Source organism: Schistocerca americana, chromosome 2 (genome assembly GCF_021461395.2).
Source record: "Schistocerca americana isolate TAMUIC-IGC-003095 chromosome 2, iqSchAmer2.1, whole genome shotgun sequence".
In the NCBI taxonomy this organism is placed as follows: Eukaryota; Metazoa; Arthropoda; class Insecta; order Orthoptera; family Acrididae; genus Schistocerca; species Schistocerca americana.
Genome location: NC_060120.1, coordinates 570,099,447 through 570,116,112, shown reverse-complemented (window position 1 = coordinate 570,116,112; position 16,666 = coordinate 570,099,447). Strand labels below are relative to the sequence as shown.

The 16,666-nt window shown below is 42.3% G+C and overlaps 1 protein-coding gene across 1 annotated transcript in view; it reads right to left on the bottom strand.

The window, feature by feature from the left end:
- The window catches only part of LOC124593801 (protein lin-54 homolog), a 276,607-nt gene that overhangs the window by 64,330 nt on the left and 195,611 nt on the right, over positions 1 to 16,666 (bottom strand). Inside the window, exon 8 of the mRNA XM_047132149.1 lies at positions 14,030 to 14,382. Within this exon, the coding sequence (XP_046988105.1) occupies positions 14,030 to 14,382 (353 nt within the window). The remainder of the gene's footprint in view (positions 1 to 14,029; positions 14,383 to 16,666) is intronic.

Genomic DNA, 16,666 nt, shown 5'->3' with positions numbered 1-16,666 from the left:
CAGAAATGGGCAGTTCGGGCAATAAGTGGTGTAAGTTAACGAATCTCTTGTCAACCCCTGTTCACGGGTCTGTGTCTTTTGACACTGGCCTCTCAAAATATATCTTTCCTTAACTCTTGTGCAGAAAGGTGTGCAGTATACTGCTGCATCCATGTTCAGTAAGCTACCGCTCGAATTCAACAATCTTAGCAGTAATTCACGCACTTTCAAATCGAAAATGAAAGTTTCCTCATGGGTCACTCCTCCTATTCTATTGAGGAGTTCCTTGAAAAATTAAGCTGATTCTTGTTGTATTGTTGATTGTGTTTACTTAAGCTTATGGACTGACTTTTTTTTGGGTTCATGAACATTTATTTTTATCTGTTATTACTTTTATGTTGTAATTTCATGTACTGACACATTCCACGACCTTTGAGATTTGCTCCTCAATTTGGTCCTAGGAACTTGACGTATAAATAAATAAATAAAAACAGTAGCCATAAGGGATGTTGATGTATAGAGAAGTGGTGTGAACAGTGATGAGTAAGTATCCAAAAGGTAAAGGGTGGGGATTATGGAGAGTCAGTGAAGGAAGTAGTTGGTATCTCTCATGTGGGAGCCTGTATTTTCGGGAAATGGTTGAGGAGTTTATAAATTAGTGCCAGAATTATTTCAGGGGCAGCACGATAACCAGCTCGACTTGGGCATTCAGGATTGTTGGTTTATGGATTTTGGGGAGCCACAGAAGGTGGGTGTTCAAAGTGTCATAGAGGTGAAGAGGGAAAAGACTCAAGAGAGAGATTCTGGGAAGGGCCAAAGGGTGGAAGCAGGGATTGGAGATTACATTGTGCGTACAACTGTTTCTACCCCCATTCTCCCATGACCACATCACAATTCACATCCTCTCACCGTCACTGAGCAGCAGTCTCTGTCAATGCACCCACTTGTCTTTTCCCCATCTCTGCTCCTCTCCTTTTCCACTCCCGCCCCTCCCCTCACCCCCACAGCCTTTTGACACTGTGCCTTAGAGCCTTGTCCTGCCACTATCTAGTCTCTGCAGGCTTTGCCTGGTAGTGTCGACTTCTCTACCCCCACTCATATCCTGCTATTCCTCCAATTTCCCCACTCCAGATTTCTGCTTCAGTTCAACACGTCATAGTTGCATTCCAGCTGGAGATAGTGATTACCATATTTACTCGAATCTAAGCCGCACTTGAATCTAAGCTGCACCTGAAAAATAAGACTCGAAATAAAGGAAAAAAAAAAATTCCCGAATCTAAGCCGCACCTGAAATTTGCGACTCGAAATTCAAGTGGAGAGAAAAGTTTTAGGCCGCACCTCCAAATCGAAACAAAGTTGATCCATTGTAATATGAGGCACAATTTAGGTCGAATGAATGACGATACAGCTACAGTAGTTTGGTTCGAGTCGTAAGCTTAGCAGTTAAGCTTCACCAGGTAGCCACTGCTATGCGTCAGGCGCTCCGTCCGTATTTATACGGGTACCCTTCCTTTTTCACGTGCTTCGTCTGGTTCGAATCGATTGCTTATTTTGCTTTGATCTGATAAGTGCCGTTTTCTTTGTTATAGGTGTTTATGTCACTCTAAGCTGAAAATGCATTACTGTACTGTGTCATGCATTGTTTGTCGCATTCTGATAGTGCGTGTTTACGGCCTGTCGCCGCTCGCAGCATCGCTTGCTTTTGTGCGTGCTACCGCCGCTTACAATTAAAAAAAAAAAAAAAAAAAAAAAGGAGAGAGAGAGAGAGAGAGAGAGAGAGAGAGAGAGAGAGAGAGAGAGAGAAATTCTCTCATTAGCGAAACAATGGCAAGAGACTGCTATTTGTTGTTACTTACACTGCTGCTTTCTTTGATAATGATCAACAAGAACCAAATAATAGACTGCGTATGATAGAACATGTTCTGAACGAGAGTTAGGCGAAAATTTTTCCCCGTTTGAAAATCTTTGCGGCCGCTTCTTTAGTGCGTCAAATTCTGCACAGAAATTAGAGTCGTCTTAGATTTAAAAATCTAGTCAGTTGCCGTGCTTCATTTCTGACTGTATCACTATTAGGCATAAGAATAATACAAATATAAACATGACATGATACATATATTCTTCCGCGTTTGCTGTTATCTCACTCTAGTTTCGTAGTTTATTAGATCGACAGGATTTAAATGAGATAGCAGCAAACACGAAAGAATACATGGCAAAATGTTTATATTCATATTATTCTTATGGTGAAGAGAATACTGCATGTGATTCACATTTCATCAGGTTCCTATTACCAACCATCTCTTCTCACAGGTAGGAAAAAATTCAGAACGTAGAGTTGGCCGTATTGACAAACATCCCAAACAGTCTTGCCAGTCGGATTTTCGTAGTACATTGAAATTCTGATACATTCGAAGATGAACAATACGGAATTTGTATTTACTTCGTTGGATAATGTATGAAAATGCAGTGGTTGAAACTCGGAGTGGAGAAAAAAAGTTCTTCTTCCACCTTTTTTTTGTTAAAATTTATTAACTGACGCAGAGGTTTTGGCGCCAGTATTTATCTTTGTGCCTACAAAGCACGCCTGCGTAGCGCTACACATACTCGACAGCAGAAGTTAGCTGTGGCGGCACCTACCAACATTTTTCAGAACTTCCTTTTGCTTTGCACTCGATTCTAAGCCGCAGGCGGTTTTTTGGATAACAAAAACCGGAAAAAAACTGCGGCTTAGATTCGAGTAAATACGGTACATGTGTGTGAAGTGTGCTTGCTTGAATGTATATGTGTATTCCTTTCTGAATGCTTTGCCTGAAAGCTCGATGTGTAACTGTCTTTTTGTTGTGCACATCTGCAACTTGAGACGTCATCTTTATGGTCAGCAGCAATCAATTCTTTTTATAATATTATTCATATTCCAACCTGGACTTTCCACTGCTTGACTAGGAGTAGTACGTATTTAAGAATGGAGAGAGATCACCATTTCCATTCATTCCAGTTGCACACTGAGGGAGGAATCCGATGTGGTCTAATCAAAGGTACCACATCTGTATTTGCTTAATGTGATTTAATGAAACAACTGAAGCAGCAAGCTCAAGTTTATTTAAACCTATTTCCATATTACTGGGGAATGTTATTTTGCTAATATCTGATCTAATCACTGGATGACAAGCACAACTAAAAGAAACTGGATAAGTATCAGCACACAAATATCCACAATAAACACTTTCAACAGGCCTTTATTTCTATCCCCCCTACCAGTCCCCAGAGAACAAGTGTTCACAGCAGATGTTCAAGAAAACCACACTAAACCTAAATTTGGGATGTCCAGAGGAAGATTTGATCTTTGTCTTCATAACAGTGAGTCCAAAGTCATACCCAGTGTGTTCTCTCAGTGGGTAAGGGCTAGATGAGGTTAGGCAACAGGGATTACATGAACCCCTGTCCTGGAGACAGTTCCCATCTGCACAGTTCAGAGGATTTGGTGCTATAATGGAAGACCCATATGTCATTAATACTGAATCAGATTTTTAAGTTGTTGATATTGTGGTGTGTAACATTTTCGACAACTAGGGGCTCTCATTTGCCCGCCCTCCCTCCCTTTTCCTCCACATATTTCTCTACCCTGTGTAAATATGGGGTAGGGACTCAGGTGAAGAAATATATTTGATACAATGAAAAGATGATTGACTGAGTGAAAGACCAAGCACAGACACAGCCAGGGACAAGGAGCATAATTCAAAATCCGAAACTGTCATTAGGAGGAAACGCCCATCTTTCATGCTGTACTGGGTACGTTTATTGAAGGGACAGGGAATAAGGAAATGAGTCTCTTGATATAAACCTGAATCATAAGCTCAGAAATTGTCTACGAATTCTTGTGAATATTTAATTCCAACCCACTTATTCACACAAATGCTTCAATACAATAATTTCACTGCACATTAATGAAACTGCATTTGTTGTTTCACATTACTTCAAGTACTTCCCATTCTGCAGATAATAAATAGTTAATGTTTCATCTGGAACAATTTGAAGCATCAGGAATGAAAACAGGAGGGGTCTGTAACAATAACTAAAACGCATTACCAATATTTACAAAAAGTATTGATATATACAGCACTGAAGATGCTTTGGGGGTTTCAGGAGAAGACTGAATTTACTGCTAGTGTTCAATACCAACAAAGGGGTTGCAGTGTCTCAACAATGTAATTTACCAGAATTGGGTGGTGGATTGGGGAGGGGAAGTCATCAGTCCCTCGATTCAAGAGTGGTGCATCCAGAAGTAGAGGTGCCCATTGAGAACGTTTCCTAATCTGGTCAGGAGGTAAGGTTAAAAATGGACAGCTTTTGCACAATCAATAATAAAAGCACGATGGAGAACATAGGGAAGTAAGCAGGTGGGCAGCATCCCCAGGGCTCTGCAGGTGACAGGAAACATCCCACCCAGAGCTGTCCCACCTCTTATCCAGTAGTCAAGAGCACCAACTATTCAACAGAGTGCAACACCTAGAATAGAAAACTGGATGCTGCGCAAAGGAGGCAAGCCAAATCTAAAAGTGATTAAAATGGCATAAAAGGGGACTGAAAAAGTAGCTTGGTGAAGGAGGTAGGGTCAGGATACCCTCAGACTTAGCATACAGTAGGAGATGCCCCATCCCAATCACGCTGCACCAGCTCCAGTGGTATTTTATAATCTTATAACTGAGATGAAGAACCACTTCCACGGAGCACACTGAGAACCAGGCCAACCCTCCATGAATTGTCTGTTAATATTACAGGCAATGAATCCAGAAGTCCATACTTCGCACGGAGGGCAAAAGGGAAGGGGCATTCCACCAAGACATGAGATACTGTTCTCAAGGCTCCACAACCATAATTTGTGGGCGACTTGTTACACAAAAGAAAACTACTGGTTAACCTGACACGACTGATGCGGAGACAACAAAGGACTATGAATTCTTCTGGGAGAAGTGTTAGGAAGGGCACCATGCTGCAGCTGTCCCATTGATTGAGCAGAATTTATTTAATGGAACAGTAGCCCACCAGACGTCATTCCATTTCCGAGCGACCAGAGGTCTCACGTGCACCTGCAAATCTGCACCTGGGTCAGCAAAGTGAATGGGGAGTGAGTAAGTGCTCCTCTAGGCAAACAGTCAACTAATTAATTTCCTGGGATACCCAAATGACTTGGGGTCCAGAGAAAGATGACTTGAAATGGTAGCATGACGATGGCCAGCAAGAAGGTCATGAATAGTGGAGACCAAAAGCGGCCAAGAATAGCATTGTTCAATACCCTGGATACCGCTCTTTAAGTCAGTATGTAGCGATGCAAGAGGTACCCAAATTTGTTATAAAAGTCAGTAAACCACTCAACTGACAGTATTTTTCAGTACAGGTATTTCATTCATTCCAAGCAATTGTCGATTTGTGACGTCATCGTCTGGGCACGAGTTTACTGTAATCTGAATCCGTTTTAGCAAACTAATAGCTTCTCTTAGGCGATAAATTTTATTGATTATGAAATACAAGTTCTTGAAATTTATTCAGAGCTGGAAATGTTTAATTAGTAATTGCATGCCATAATTTATATGTTTAATATAAAGGTGTTTTCATTTTTGTTTACATGAAAGAAATGTGAATTTATGTGCCGCTTTTACCCTGAGACGAGTTATCACTTAGAGTGCAAAAGTGTGTGTACAGTTCGCTGACCTGTGCGGTGAATTCAGTTCCAGTTAGATTTGATGTGAGATCATGTTATTACAAAAGAGTCATTCAGCCCATTAGGGAAAACTGAAGCTTGCGCGCCCGATTTAAAATAGGTTACACGCCAGTGCATAATCGAGCTGCCCTGCAAATCGCATACAATAGTGGCAAACGCGCTTGGACTTAGTGTACTAAGTTGGAAGTTAATTTTGAGACAAGTACTGATTTTGACAGAAATGAGCCGGAAGTTTATTTTAATAGCGAGGTTCAGTTTTAATTGAGACACGTATCACTGTGTTGATTACGTTGCCTAGCAACACTTTAATGCAGATTAATTAATTTATCAGAATGATTTACACACACAAAATGTTACATGTGACCGCATGAGAGTATGAGATCACCAACTGTTGCGTAACTTCACTGTATCACTATGGAACCTATTATATCGTGTCTCTTCATCACGGGATCTCAAGAAGCCAGGACAAACAAGAAGACTAAAAGAAGAGGCCTCAGTATAAGTACACATTAAAACAGGCCAAGGAAGGTCAATGTAATAAAATGGAGGGCTCGCTGAGGGCTGTCACCTCTGCTGTACACACACTACTTGTTCCTGACGGAGGATGGTCATACTGGCAGGAGATGTAAAAGCATATTCCGGATGAGCCTCAGTTTTAGAGCCATCAGTATTAAAAGACTGCAGCAGCTTGGAACTTTTGAAGAACTGGACATAACAGACGCCATACAGGTCACGGAGGCAACAAACTTTAGGATCTCGTAAGAAACTGGTCCTAACCTGTGGCTGACACCATCCAAGGTGGCGAATGTGAGAAAACATGGGGAGCAGAGTCGAGGGAGAAGAGATCTTGGCAGAAGGAAGTATAGCACATTCCAAATGGTGATCCTAGCTGACGATGGGTATCAGGACGATAACATTCCTACTATGCTAAGCGAATGGGATATGAGAGATGATCAGGGAATTGTTGAATGGCGATAGTATCGCAGATCAAGAGGTGGTAACATCAAATCTAAAGACCGAAGAGCCCCATTCGGCAAGGAGACTGTCTACAGGACTAGTCTGACCAGTGTCTGGCACCAGTGGCCAGACACATCCCACAATTGTTGACTGGATCTAACAGTTTGAAGGCTGAATGAGTAGCCTAGCCATAAAACTGGCAACCATGGTTCAGTCTGGACAAAAATCAGGGTCCGGTAAATAAGGATAAGGATAGCACAATCTGCACTCTAAGATGTGTGGGCAACGAAGCAGAGACTGAACTCCCGCATACAGCTAGTTTTCAGTGATTAATATGGGACAGCTTAGTCAGCTTTTCATCAAAGAGTAGGGCCAAGAAATGTGACTGCGCAACAATGTCCTGGTGTTGGGCACCTAATTACTGTTCTGGGTCAGGATGGACCATGGTGCGATGGCAGAAATGCACAACCTAGACTTTTGTAGAAGAGAACTGGAATTATGGCAAAGAGCTGATGGAGAGCCCTACCACAAGGCACCTCGGAGTCGATGTTCAGCAGAGGCTACGAAGTAGGAGATGTATAAATGCAAAAATTGTCAACATATAATGCACAGGTCACCAGCCGCCCAACAGAGGTCACTAGCCCACTGATGGCGATGAGGATGAGAGTGACACTCAACACAGAGCCCTGTAGGAGGCAAATCTCTTGGACCCATGCACAGCTGAGAGAAGTGCTGACTAACTCTGACCTCCCAGTGGATACAAACTGATGAACAAAATTCAGTAGGGGGCCTTGAAAGTAGCATTCATGGTGGGTAAGTACAACGTGATGATGTGGTGTCATATGTCTTATGCAGGTCAAAAAATGCTGCAATAAGGTGTTGGTGATTAGAAAAAGCCTGCTGGATTCCTGCTTCCAATCTAAGCAGATCATCAGTTGCTGATTGTCCCTCTCAGAAGCCACACAGATAGGGAGACAAATGGCCCAGAGGTCTGAGAGCCCAGCATAATCTAAGGGCAACAACATTTTAAGCAGCTTACAGGGATGTGTTGTGGGATGAGGCAAGAGCCCAAAGTAGTTCCCAGTCAGTGAAATGTTCATTACAGGATTCAGCTTAGTGTGGAGTGAAACATAAACCAATGCTGAAACTTCCTGGCAGATTAAAACTGTGTGCCCGACCGAGACTCAAACTCGGGACCTTTGCCTTTCGCGGGCAAGTGCTCTACCATCTGAGCTACCGAAGCATGACTCACGCCCGGTCCTCACAGCTTTACTTCTGCCAGTATCTCGTCTCCTACCTTCGAAACACAGTTTTAATTTGCCAGGTAGTTTCATATCAGCGCACACTCTGCTGCAGAGTGAAAATCTCATTCTATAAACCAATGCTGTCACTAAGCCGATCTCAAGGTGTTCTGCAAGAACTGATGAACTGGTGAAAGACCACCCTATGGACAAGACTCTGAACAGCTGCTGATCGTTGGCAGCCCATACGACCATGGAGCTTGGCCCACACCTGAAATGAAGAGGTATATATTCCCAGAGAGCAGATATAGTGCTCCCAACATTCCTTCTTATTGCACCTGATTAGATAGTGAGCCTCAGCATGAAATCATTTGAATGTGGTAAGGATGGTCTACGAAGGATGTCGTGTGAACTGTTGCAAGGTTCATCGGTGACCCTGAATAGCTATTACAATGTCTTTGGTCCACAACAGCAACGGTTGATGGTGGGAAGGACATGTAGAATGGGGAATAGCAGTTCCAGTGGTGTGAATGATCGTGGCCGAGAAGCATTGCACAATCTCATCAATACAAACCAACAGAGAGGCGGTAAATGTAACAGCAGAGGCATACAAAGGCCAGTTGGCTCTGTGAAGTGCCCAACATGGTAGTCTGTCTAACAGGCAGTGGCAAGAAAATGACAGGATCACTAGAAAGTCATGTAGTGACCAACACAGTGAAACCACAAGATTATGGAAAGAGTCTGTTAGAGCCATAGCTGAAATGGTTCCATGGGTGGCAATGAAATGGGTAGGATAACCATCATTCAGGAGGTACACATCACATCATGGTCTGCGACAATCTGGTCAATTAGAAGGCTCCTACCAGACAAACTCGTACTCCCCAACAGGAGGTGGTGTGCATTACAGTCCCTCAACCAAGAGAAAATTGGGTGGGTGGGGGGGGGGGGGGGGGGGGGGGGGGCAAGATCTGGAGGTAGATGAATGTTGCAAATGGTAATCGTTCCAGTTGTTTGCACCTGCACCAATGAGATACGAAGGGGACAGCATTCACTGACGACATCTGTATGAACCCAAGTAAAGACCCCTCCTGAAGCCCTCTTGGGCCTAGCACAGTTCTGACAGAATGCACGATAACCACGGAGTGTTGGAAAATGGTCATCAGTGAAGTGTGTTTCTTGAAGACCAATGCACACCACAGATGAACAGAAGATAAGATGTTTAAGTTCTGGCAGGTGACATTAGTATCCATTACAATTCCACTGAACGATGACATGACTGGCGGCTAAGTTAACTGTGAAGCAGCCAGAAGGACCGACAAGCTACACATATATGATCACAGCCTATCACCACTGGGGATGGAACCACATCCACAAATATCAACTCAGAATCCAACTATGTGCGGGGATTTGGCACCTCTGGGGGCACCGGATGTTAGCATAATTGATAATCATATTCACAAGGGGTAAGTGTTCATGTTTCTTCTGTGCCTCAATATTTGACAGGCAGTCAACAGATTTGAATTCCTGAATCTTCTGTTCCTTCCTGAAAACTGATCAAACTGGTGAATGTGGGGGGTGATGTTACGCACAGCTGACGTGCTAAGATGGATGTTCACAAGGGTTATACTCGTTGCTGCAGTTGCTGCATTTTGAGTCTGCCGTGCAGTGGGATGAAATGTGTCCGAAGCACAAACATCTGAAGCACCTCAAAGGCAGTGGGTCATACAGTTTCACATCACGCCTGTACAACACGACCTTAACTTTCTCCAGGAGGACACTTCCTTCAAAGGTTATGATATAGGCACCTGTATCTGTATGATTATTCTTGGACCCTTTTTGTACATGTCTAATAAAATGTATGAATCACAAATGGAGATTAGTACAGAGCTCCTCATCTATTTGGGGCACAATATCTTTGTGAAAGATGATTCCTTGAACCATGTTCAAAGTTCTGTATGGGACAATGGTCACAGGTATATCACCTAGTCGACCACATGCCTGAAGAGCTCTAGACTGGGCAGCAGAAGACATTTTAATTAATAATGAAACAAATCACATTTTCCCAGACTCAACTTCCCCAAATTAGTCTTCAATGTTTTCAGCAATGCAGCAATATGAGGAAGGTGTCATGAGGGAAATTGTTTTGGCCTCAGCATACCTTCCTTATGAAAGCATACCTTCCTTATGAAGACAGCTCTCCTCCTCCTTTGGACATGAGGAGACCGACAGAAGCTTGCCATCGGCAAGGTGACCAACTGTTGGTTGGATGTGATGCCAATGCCCACAACCAAGTGTGAGGCAGCAAGAACACCAACAGTAGAGGTGAGTACCTTCTTTAATTTCTCTAGTTTAACAACTTGGAGGTCCTGAATAGGGGTGATTTACCTAAATTCAGGAATATTAGAAGGGAAGAAGTAATTGACATAACCTTTGGTTCCATGATGCTAGGCAGCTATGTCAAACAATGGCATGTGGCATTAGAGCCATCCTCATTGGACCACATGTATATTAAATTCAAGGTTGAAATGCGAATCAGACAGACCACACGAATTATAGGAATCCCAGGAAAACAGACTGGGAGACATATAAGAGGGACTTTGACTTAAGCTTATCGGAAATTAAAACATCGATAAGGAATCCAGTAGAGTTTGAGGACGTAACAGAGGCTGTAACCTCTGCCATAGTGACCTCATACCAGGACAACTGCTCTATCATCAAGAAATGCACAAATAGGAGTGTGCCTTGATGGAATAACAACATGGAAACACAAAGAAAACTGGTACAAAGACTGTTTAACCTTGCGAGACATTGGGCAAAATATCGTGAGGCCCTTGTCAATTACTACCTTGCAATTAGACAAGCAAAGGAGGCATCCTGGAAGGCATTCTGTGAGGAAGTGGAAGGCATTGCTTCTCAAGCCAGACTTCACAAAATCCTCACTAGATTAACAACTAATCCAGGAGATACGTTGAGGGAGGAGGATGGATAAATACAAAGACAGCACATGAGACACTGGAACTGCTTCTCAAAACTCACTTTCCTCAAATGCTCTGGCAGATAATATAGACCAGTAAGCTTTCCCTGAGAGACAATGGTTCTCAGGCACTCAAAGAGAGGACTGGGAATCAGCCAAGGAGTGTGTCAACTTCAGTAAAATCCAATGGCCAGAGGGAAAATTCCAACCATTCAAGTCACCTGGCCCAGATGGAATCTTTCCAGCTCTCCTGCAACAGGTAAGAGAGAATCTTATAAGAGTTCTATGTAGGTTATTCTGGGTTAGCCTACCAGTAGGAATCATTCCCAACATCTGGAGGGCAGTGAAAGTTGTCTTTATTCCAGAGCCAGGGAGAATTGATCATACCAAGGCCAAGGATACGAGACCAATCAGTCTGTCCTTCTCCATTCTTAAAACATTAGAAAAACTGGTTAATGTACATGTTTGGGAGAGGAGGCTAACTAGGGCTCCTCTACATTCAAACCAACATACATATCAACCAGGTAAATCATGTGAGACAGCTCTCCACCAACTCACTGTGAGGGTGGAAAAGCACTTCACTTTCACGAAACAGCCCTCTGCATCTTCCTGGACATCGAGGGGGCTTTTAGTAAGATTGTTGCAGAATGTCACAGGGCTCTGATGGAACTAGGGGAAAGCAGTACGGTAAACCTAGTGTGGCTTCCTGGCCACTCACAGATAAGTGGCAATGAACAAGCCAACAGATTGGCCAGAATGGGGGCCAAGACTCCAGTCATTGGACTGGAACCTGTCGTGACAATCACCAAGGCTATGATCAAACTGTAAGTACGGAACTGGCTTAGAAGACAGCAAGTAGAATACTGGACTAAGGTCTATAAACAAAAACATGGTAAGATAATGATGCCAAGAAGCAGCACACGAAAACACGACCTGAGGATGATGTGCACTTCCTACATTGTGATTAATCATTAAAATACATTTACAGCATCTTTGAAAGTTACAAAAATGAATGATAAGTTATACAACCTGGTATTAGTCCATAAATCCAAGATGCCATGATCAAAAGAATGCATAAATAACACGCTATTTTGGTCACAGGAACATGAAAGTGGCATTGCACTGTGCCCTGTTATTGTTTGACAGAGCAAACGTTTTTTTCATGGTGGAGATGAAATGAAGAATACAAGCCTTTGTTTGCATTGGAAGAACTTCTTGATAGCTTCCAGATGTCAATGCTGGAGTGAAGTGCATTGGTATATAATCTGCAATGATAGTAGGGTCAGATTTCTCTATGGCATCCTTACAGATGCATGGGATATCAGCTGCTCCTTGTTGACCACAAGGACACTATAATTTGGCCCTTATCTATGAGGGAAAGGTACAATTTCACATTGTTTTTTGAGCATTCCTGTTTTATAGGATAGTGGGCTCTGCTTCCAGTACTTTTGATGATGTCAGGATTGTGTTTTGACAGGTGGTGTGCCAAGGCGATTTGCATCCACTATGGGACTGGCTGCAGAAGGGTGGTGATATGTGTAGGGATCTTTATGAAATGGTATCACTAATTTGGCTGAGCAAAAAACTGTGTCTGAGACTCTCTTCAACAGTCCCATGAGGAAAGCTAATGTGCCAGTTAGCAATCTTAAACAACCATAGCAGGGGGGCTCTAGTGGAGTACCAATGTAGGAGGGATGAAATGATCAGGAAGAAGTCACTATGACATCATGAACCTTTCATTGAATAGAAAGGTTAGAACTAGAGCTACAGGTCATAAGGTTGATTACTGATAGGGATGCATGTGGTATACTAAACTGAGTGGGATAATATTTAGTATATGGAATCAAGATTTAAGAACAACTGCACTAATGAGTTGGCCCATGTAGTGATGTTAGAACAGCCCCTAAGTTGCTAAGGTTCGTTATCTTAGAGCTGCCCCACAAAGAGTTATGGATATTGAACTAACCCAGTAAAAGAAACCTAGGGCAGCTGTTAAATAAAACTGATGATCTCACGTTATGTCATCTCTCGCTCAGGAAAGTAGGACAGATGCTGCAAAGGGTGATTCAATTTTCTTTCTTTCTTTCTTTTTCTTTTGTATTCATACTTACACCACTTCTACTGTGGTACTAAGTGGTATCTGGTCTCTAGAGGTGGTCTCAAGGACCGATGTACACACCACACTACAAGCTCTTTCAGGATCAATTCTGTTCAAACGACAGGCTCAATAATGATGTTGGACAAGTTTGCTAAGCACCGAGCAAAGCAAGAGCAAGCATTTCATTCCAACTGCATGAGTTCAGAAGTGGTGTAGACAGGATTCGGATCTGCTAGGATTGCTGGGTCGGCTTTCACCTTTGGTTTCTTCTCTTTTCTTTTCTATTTCTCAACATCCTCCCCATGGAATTTAAATTCAGTTGGAGGCATATCCAGATACAAGTCTGGTACAGATTAGGACTGGGCTGTTCTGCAGCCCAATGTCTGCATCTCCTGATTCTGCTGGCTTTTATTAGGGTATGGAGTTATGGTGGTAGGGCCACATGGGTGCCGGTTAGATGTGGTCCCTCCTCATACAGATTAGGTGAGCTCAGGGCCCTAAGTGCAGATATGGAAGTGAGAAAAAGGAGGGAGGGAATGGGGGAAGGGAGAGTGGGAGGAAGAAGAGGAGAAGATAGGAGTCCCTTCCCTCTCATTAGACATCTTCATCCTCCTGGTGGATAATGAAAGGGTTATTTTCTGGGAATAGCTTGCTCTATTCTGGACAAGTGACAAATAATTCTACTTGTTCCTGGTACTTGAGTGAAATTTCGAATATTGAAATATTCTGACCTAAATACTTCCACATGAGTTACTTTCGAAAGCCCCAAGCCAGTACACTAAAGTTTACCGAAATCAATGTTTCTTGGAACACAGTGTCGATGAAAATTCAGTAACTACTAAAGGGGATTCTGAACACATCCAATCTAAGGCAACTTTTAATCTGCTAGGAACCATTGGCATTTTTGTCTTATTTAAATATTACTTGCTTCATTTTATCTCCATTAATACAAATACTTCACCGCAAGAACATAGGTAAGGCTTATTTCCTGGGAAAAAAAGGCAATACAAAAATTTGCAATAAAATAATACAAATGTAAGATATATCAAAATACTGACACTTACAGTTTCAGACATTGGGATTTGGTGCAGTTACACGGTTTTCGAGGCCTAATGCCATTGGGCTCCAACGTGGTGCGGGATGATGCTCCTGAACGCGGAGGAGCTGGGGTATCTGTGTTCACAGGACCAGTAGCCTGGCTGTGGCTCCCACTGGAGCTTAGGATGTTGGCACTGCTAGATTCCTGCTGCTGTGTCTGCGTCTTCTCCTTCTGGGACTGCAGTTGTGCCTGCTGATGGTGACGTTGTTGCTGCTGAAACTGATGGGCTTGCTGCAGCTGTTGCTCTTGCTGCTGTTCTTCTTGTTGCATCTGATGCTCTTGCTGTTTTTGCTGATTTAGTTGCTGCTGTGCCTGTAACTGTCCACAAAGCAATACTTTATGTTCTACTTTTATGATATTTCACTACTTTATACATATAGTTAGCTGTAAGAAAAACATACGATAGTCCTTACATATTTTTCTTTGGCTGAGCCAAATTATGAAAACCTACAATATTACAAATTTGAGCCGAACAAACAACATCTGACACAAAAACACTTCACCTTTTCAAAATCAGTAATAAGTGTACACTTATTCTACAGTCTCACTGCTCGTACGTCAAGACGAAACTCTACTTTGCGATGTAGTACGTAATTTGAATGTGGATAGAAACACTAAGTATTACTTCGCATTAAAGTCCTAACAATCACTCTTCCACAGGAATTGCATTAATAGCGTTGCAGGCAAAATCTTTAAATGTAAATGGTATAATAATATTTAAAATAAACTAGAAAATATGATGTGACATTCGTGACTGTCTGAAAAAGTGTACTGAATAATTTTTGAGCTGTTTGTAGAACTGGTCTAAAGGTCTATAGTGTGGACGTTCTGCATTCAAAGAGTGGGCCCATACCTTCTCTTGTTTCTTCTTGCCAGTAATCACTTTTCTTTTGCACAAATGAGTAGCTATTACTGTCCTCGACAATGCCAAGAACATTTTCACTTTACACTAATGCAAGTGAACATTTAAAGTCACATGACTACTCTGTAATTTATGTTTAAGTGCTTGGCAGAGGGTTTGCGAGGAGAATTTTGGATTATTTCTGGGAAGTCCCACTCTTGAATAGCACTTGGGAAAAACAAATACCTACAGCTTTCGGCGAGAGCTTTTATTTCTCTTATTTTACTATGATTGTCATTTCTTGCTACGTAGATGAGGCTGGAAAAAATAAATAGTGCATTTGGAGACGAAAGTTGATGACTGAAATTTTGTAAAAAGATATCGCTGCAACGAGAACTAGAAACTCCTTTGTTTGTATGATTACCATTCCAACTCACACATTATATGTGACATTCTCTCCTCTATTTTGGGACAATTCAAAACAAGCTGCCCTGATTTTAACTTTTTGATGTCCTCTGTCAATTATATCTGGTAAGGATCCCATACCGCACAGTGATACTCCAGAAGAGGATGGACAAGTGTGGTGTAGGCAGTCTCGCTAGTAGATTTATAGCATCTAGTAAGCGTACGGCCAATGAAATGCAGTCTTTGGCTCATCTTTCCCGCATTTTCAATGTGATGGTACCAATTTCAGTTGTTTGTAACAACCATCTCTAGGCATCCAGTTGAATCAACAACTTTCAAACTTGAGAGATTAAACATATAGCACAAATTTGGCAGACTCCTTAATACTCATGCAGAGGACCTCACACTTCTTATTGTTTAGGGGCAACTGCCACGTTTTGCACCATACAGATATCTCATCTAAATAATTTTGCAATTAATTTTGATGTTACTACACAATACATGACCGTATCATCCGCAAACAATCTTGAGAGCTGCTCGGATTATCTCTTGAATTGTTTATATAGATCAGGAATAGCAGAAGGCCTGTATCAGTTCTTTGGGGAAAACTGGATTTCACTTCTGTTTCACATGATGACACACTGTCAGTTACTGTGGACTGTGTCCTTTCTGACAGGAAATTATGAATCCAGGCAGACAAATGAGATGATAACCCATAAGCACACTATTTGGTTAGAACAATTAGGAAAAGGATAGATTGCTACTCACCATAAAGATGACACATTGAGCCACAGACAGGGAAATGAAAGGTTTGTTACATATTTAGCTTTCAGCTGATGCCTTGGTCAGAAAAGGGAACACACACACACACACACACACACACACACACACACATTCATACATGTGGGGCAGCTGCCTGGCAACAATCTAACACCTTCATTTCTCCATTTCCCCATCATACCTGTTACCTCAATGCCATCCTTGCCACAACAGACCATGCTTCATATTTCTACATCTACATCTACATTGATACTCCGCAAGCCACCCAACGGTGTGTGGCGGAGGGCACTCTGCTCCAGTTCAGAAAAATATTCCTTGCCCTGGCTAAAACCCAGTCTCACATTCTGTTCCTTAACTGTTGCCTAAACCATTGAATCACCTCCAATGGCCTAACCATGAAAATTCCTTTCTCTGGATCCCACCTTTCCTTTCAAAATGACTTTCACCTTTTCAGATTTTGCCAGTCCTAGGCCCTCATTGCAGAAATATATCTCATGACACAGGCATCCCAGAATCACCTCTGCAAGATACTGCAACTGTGTAATCCCGACTACATTCATCACATCTCTGAAATTG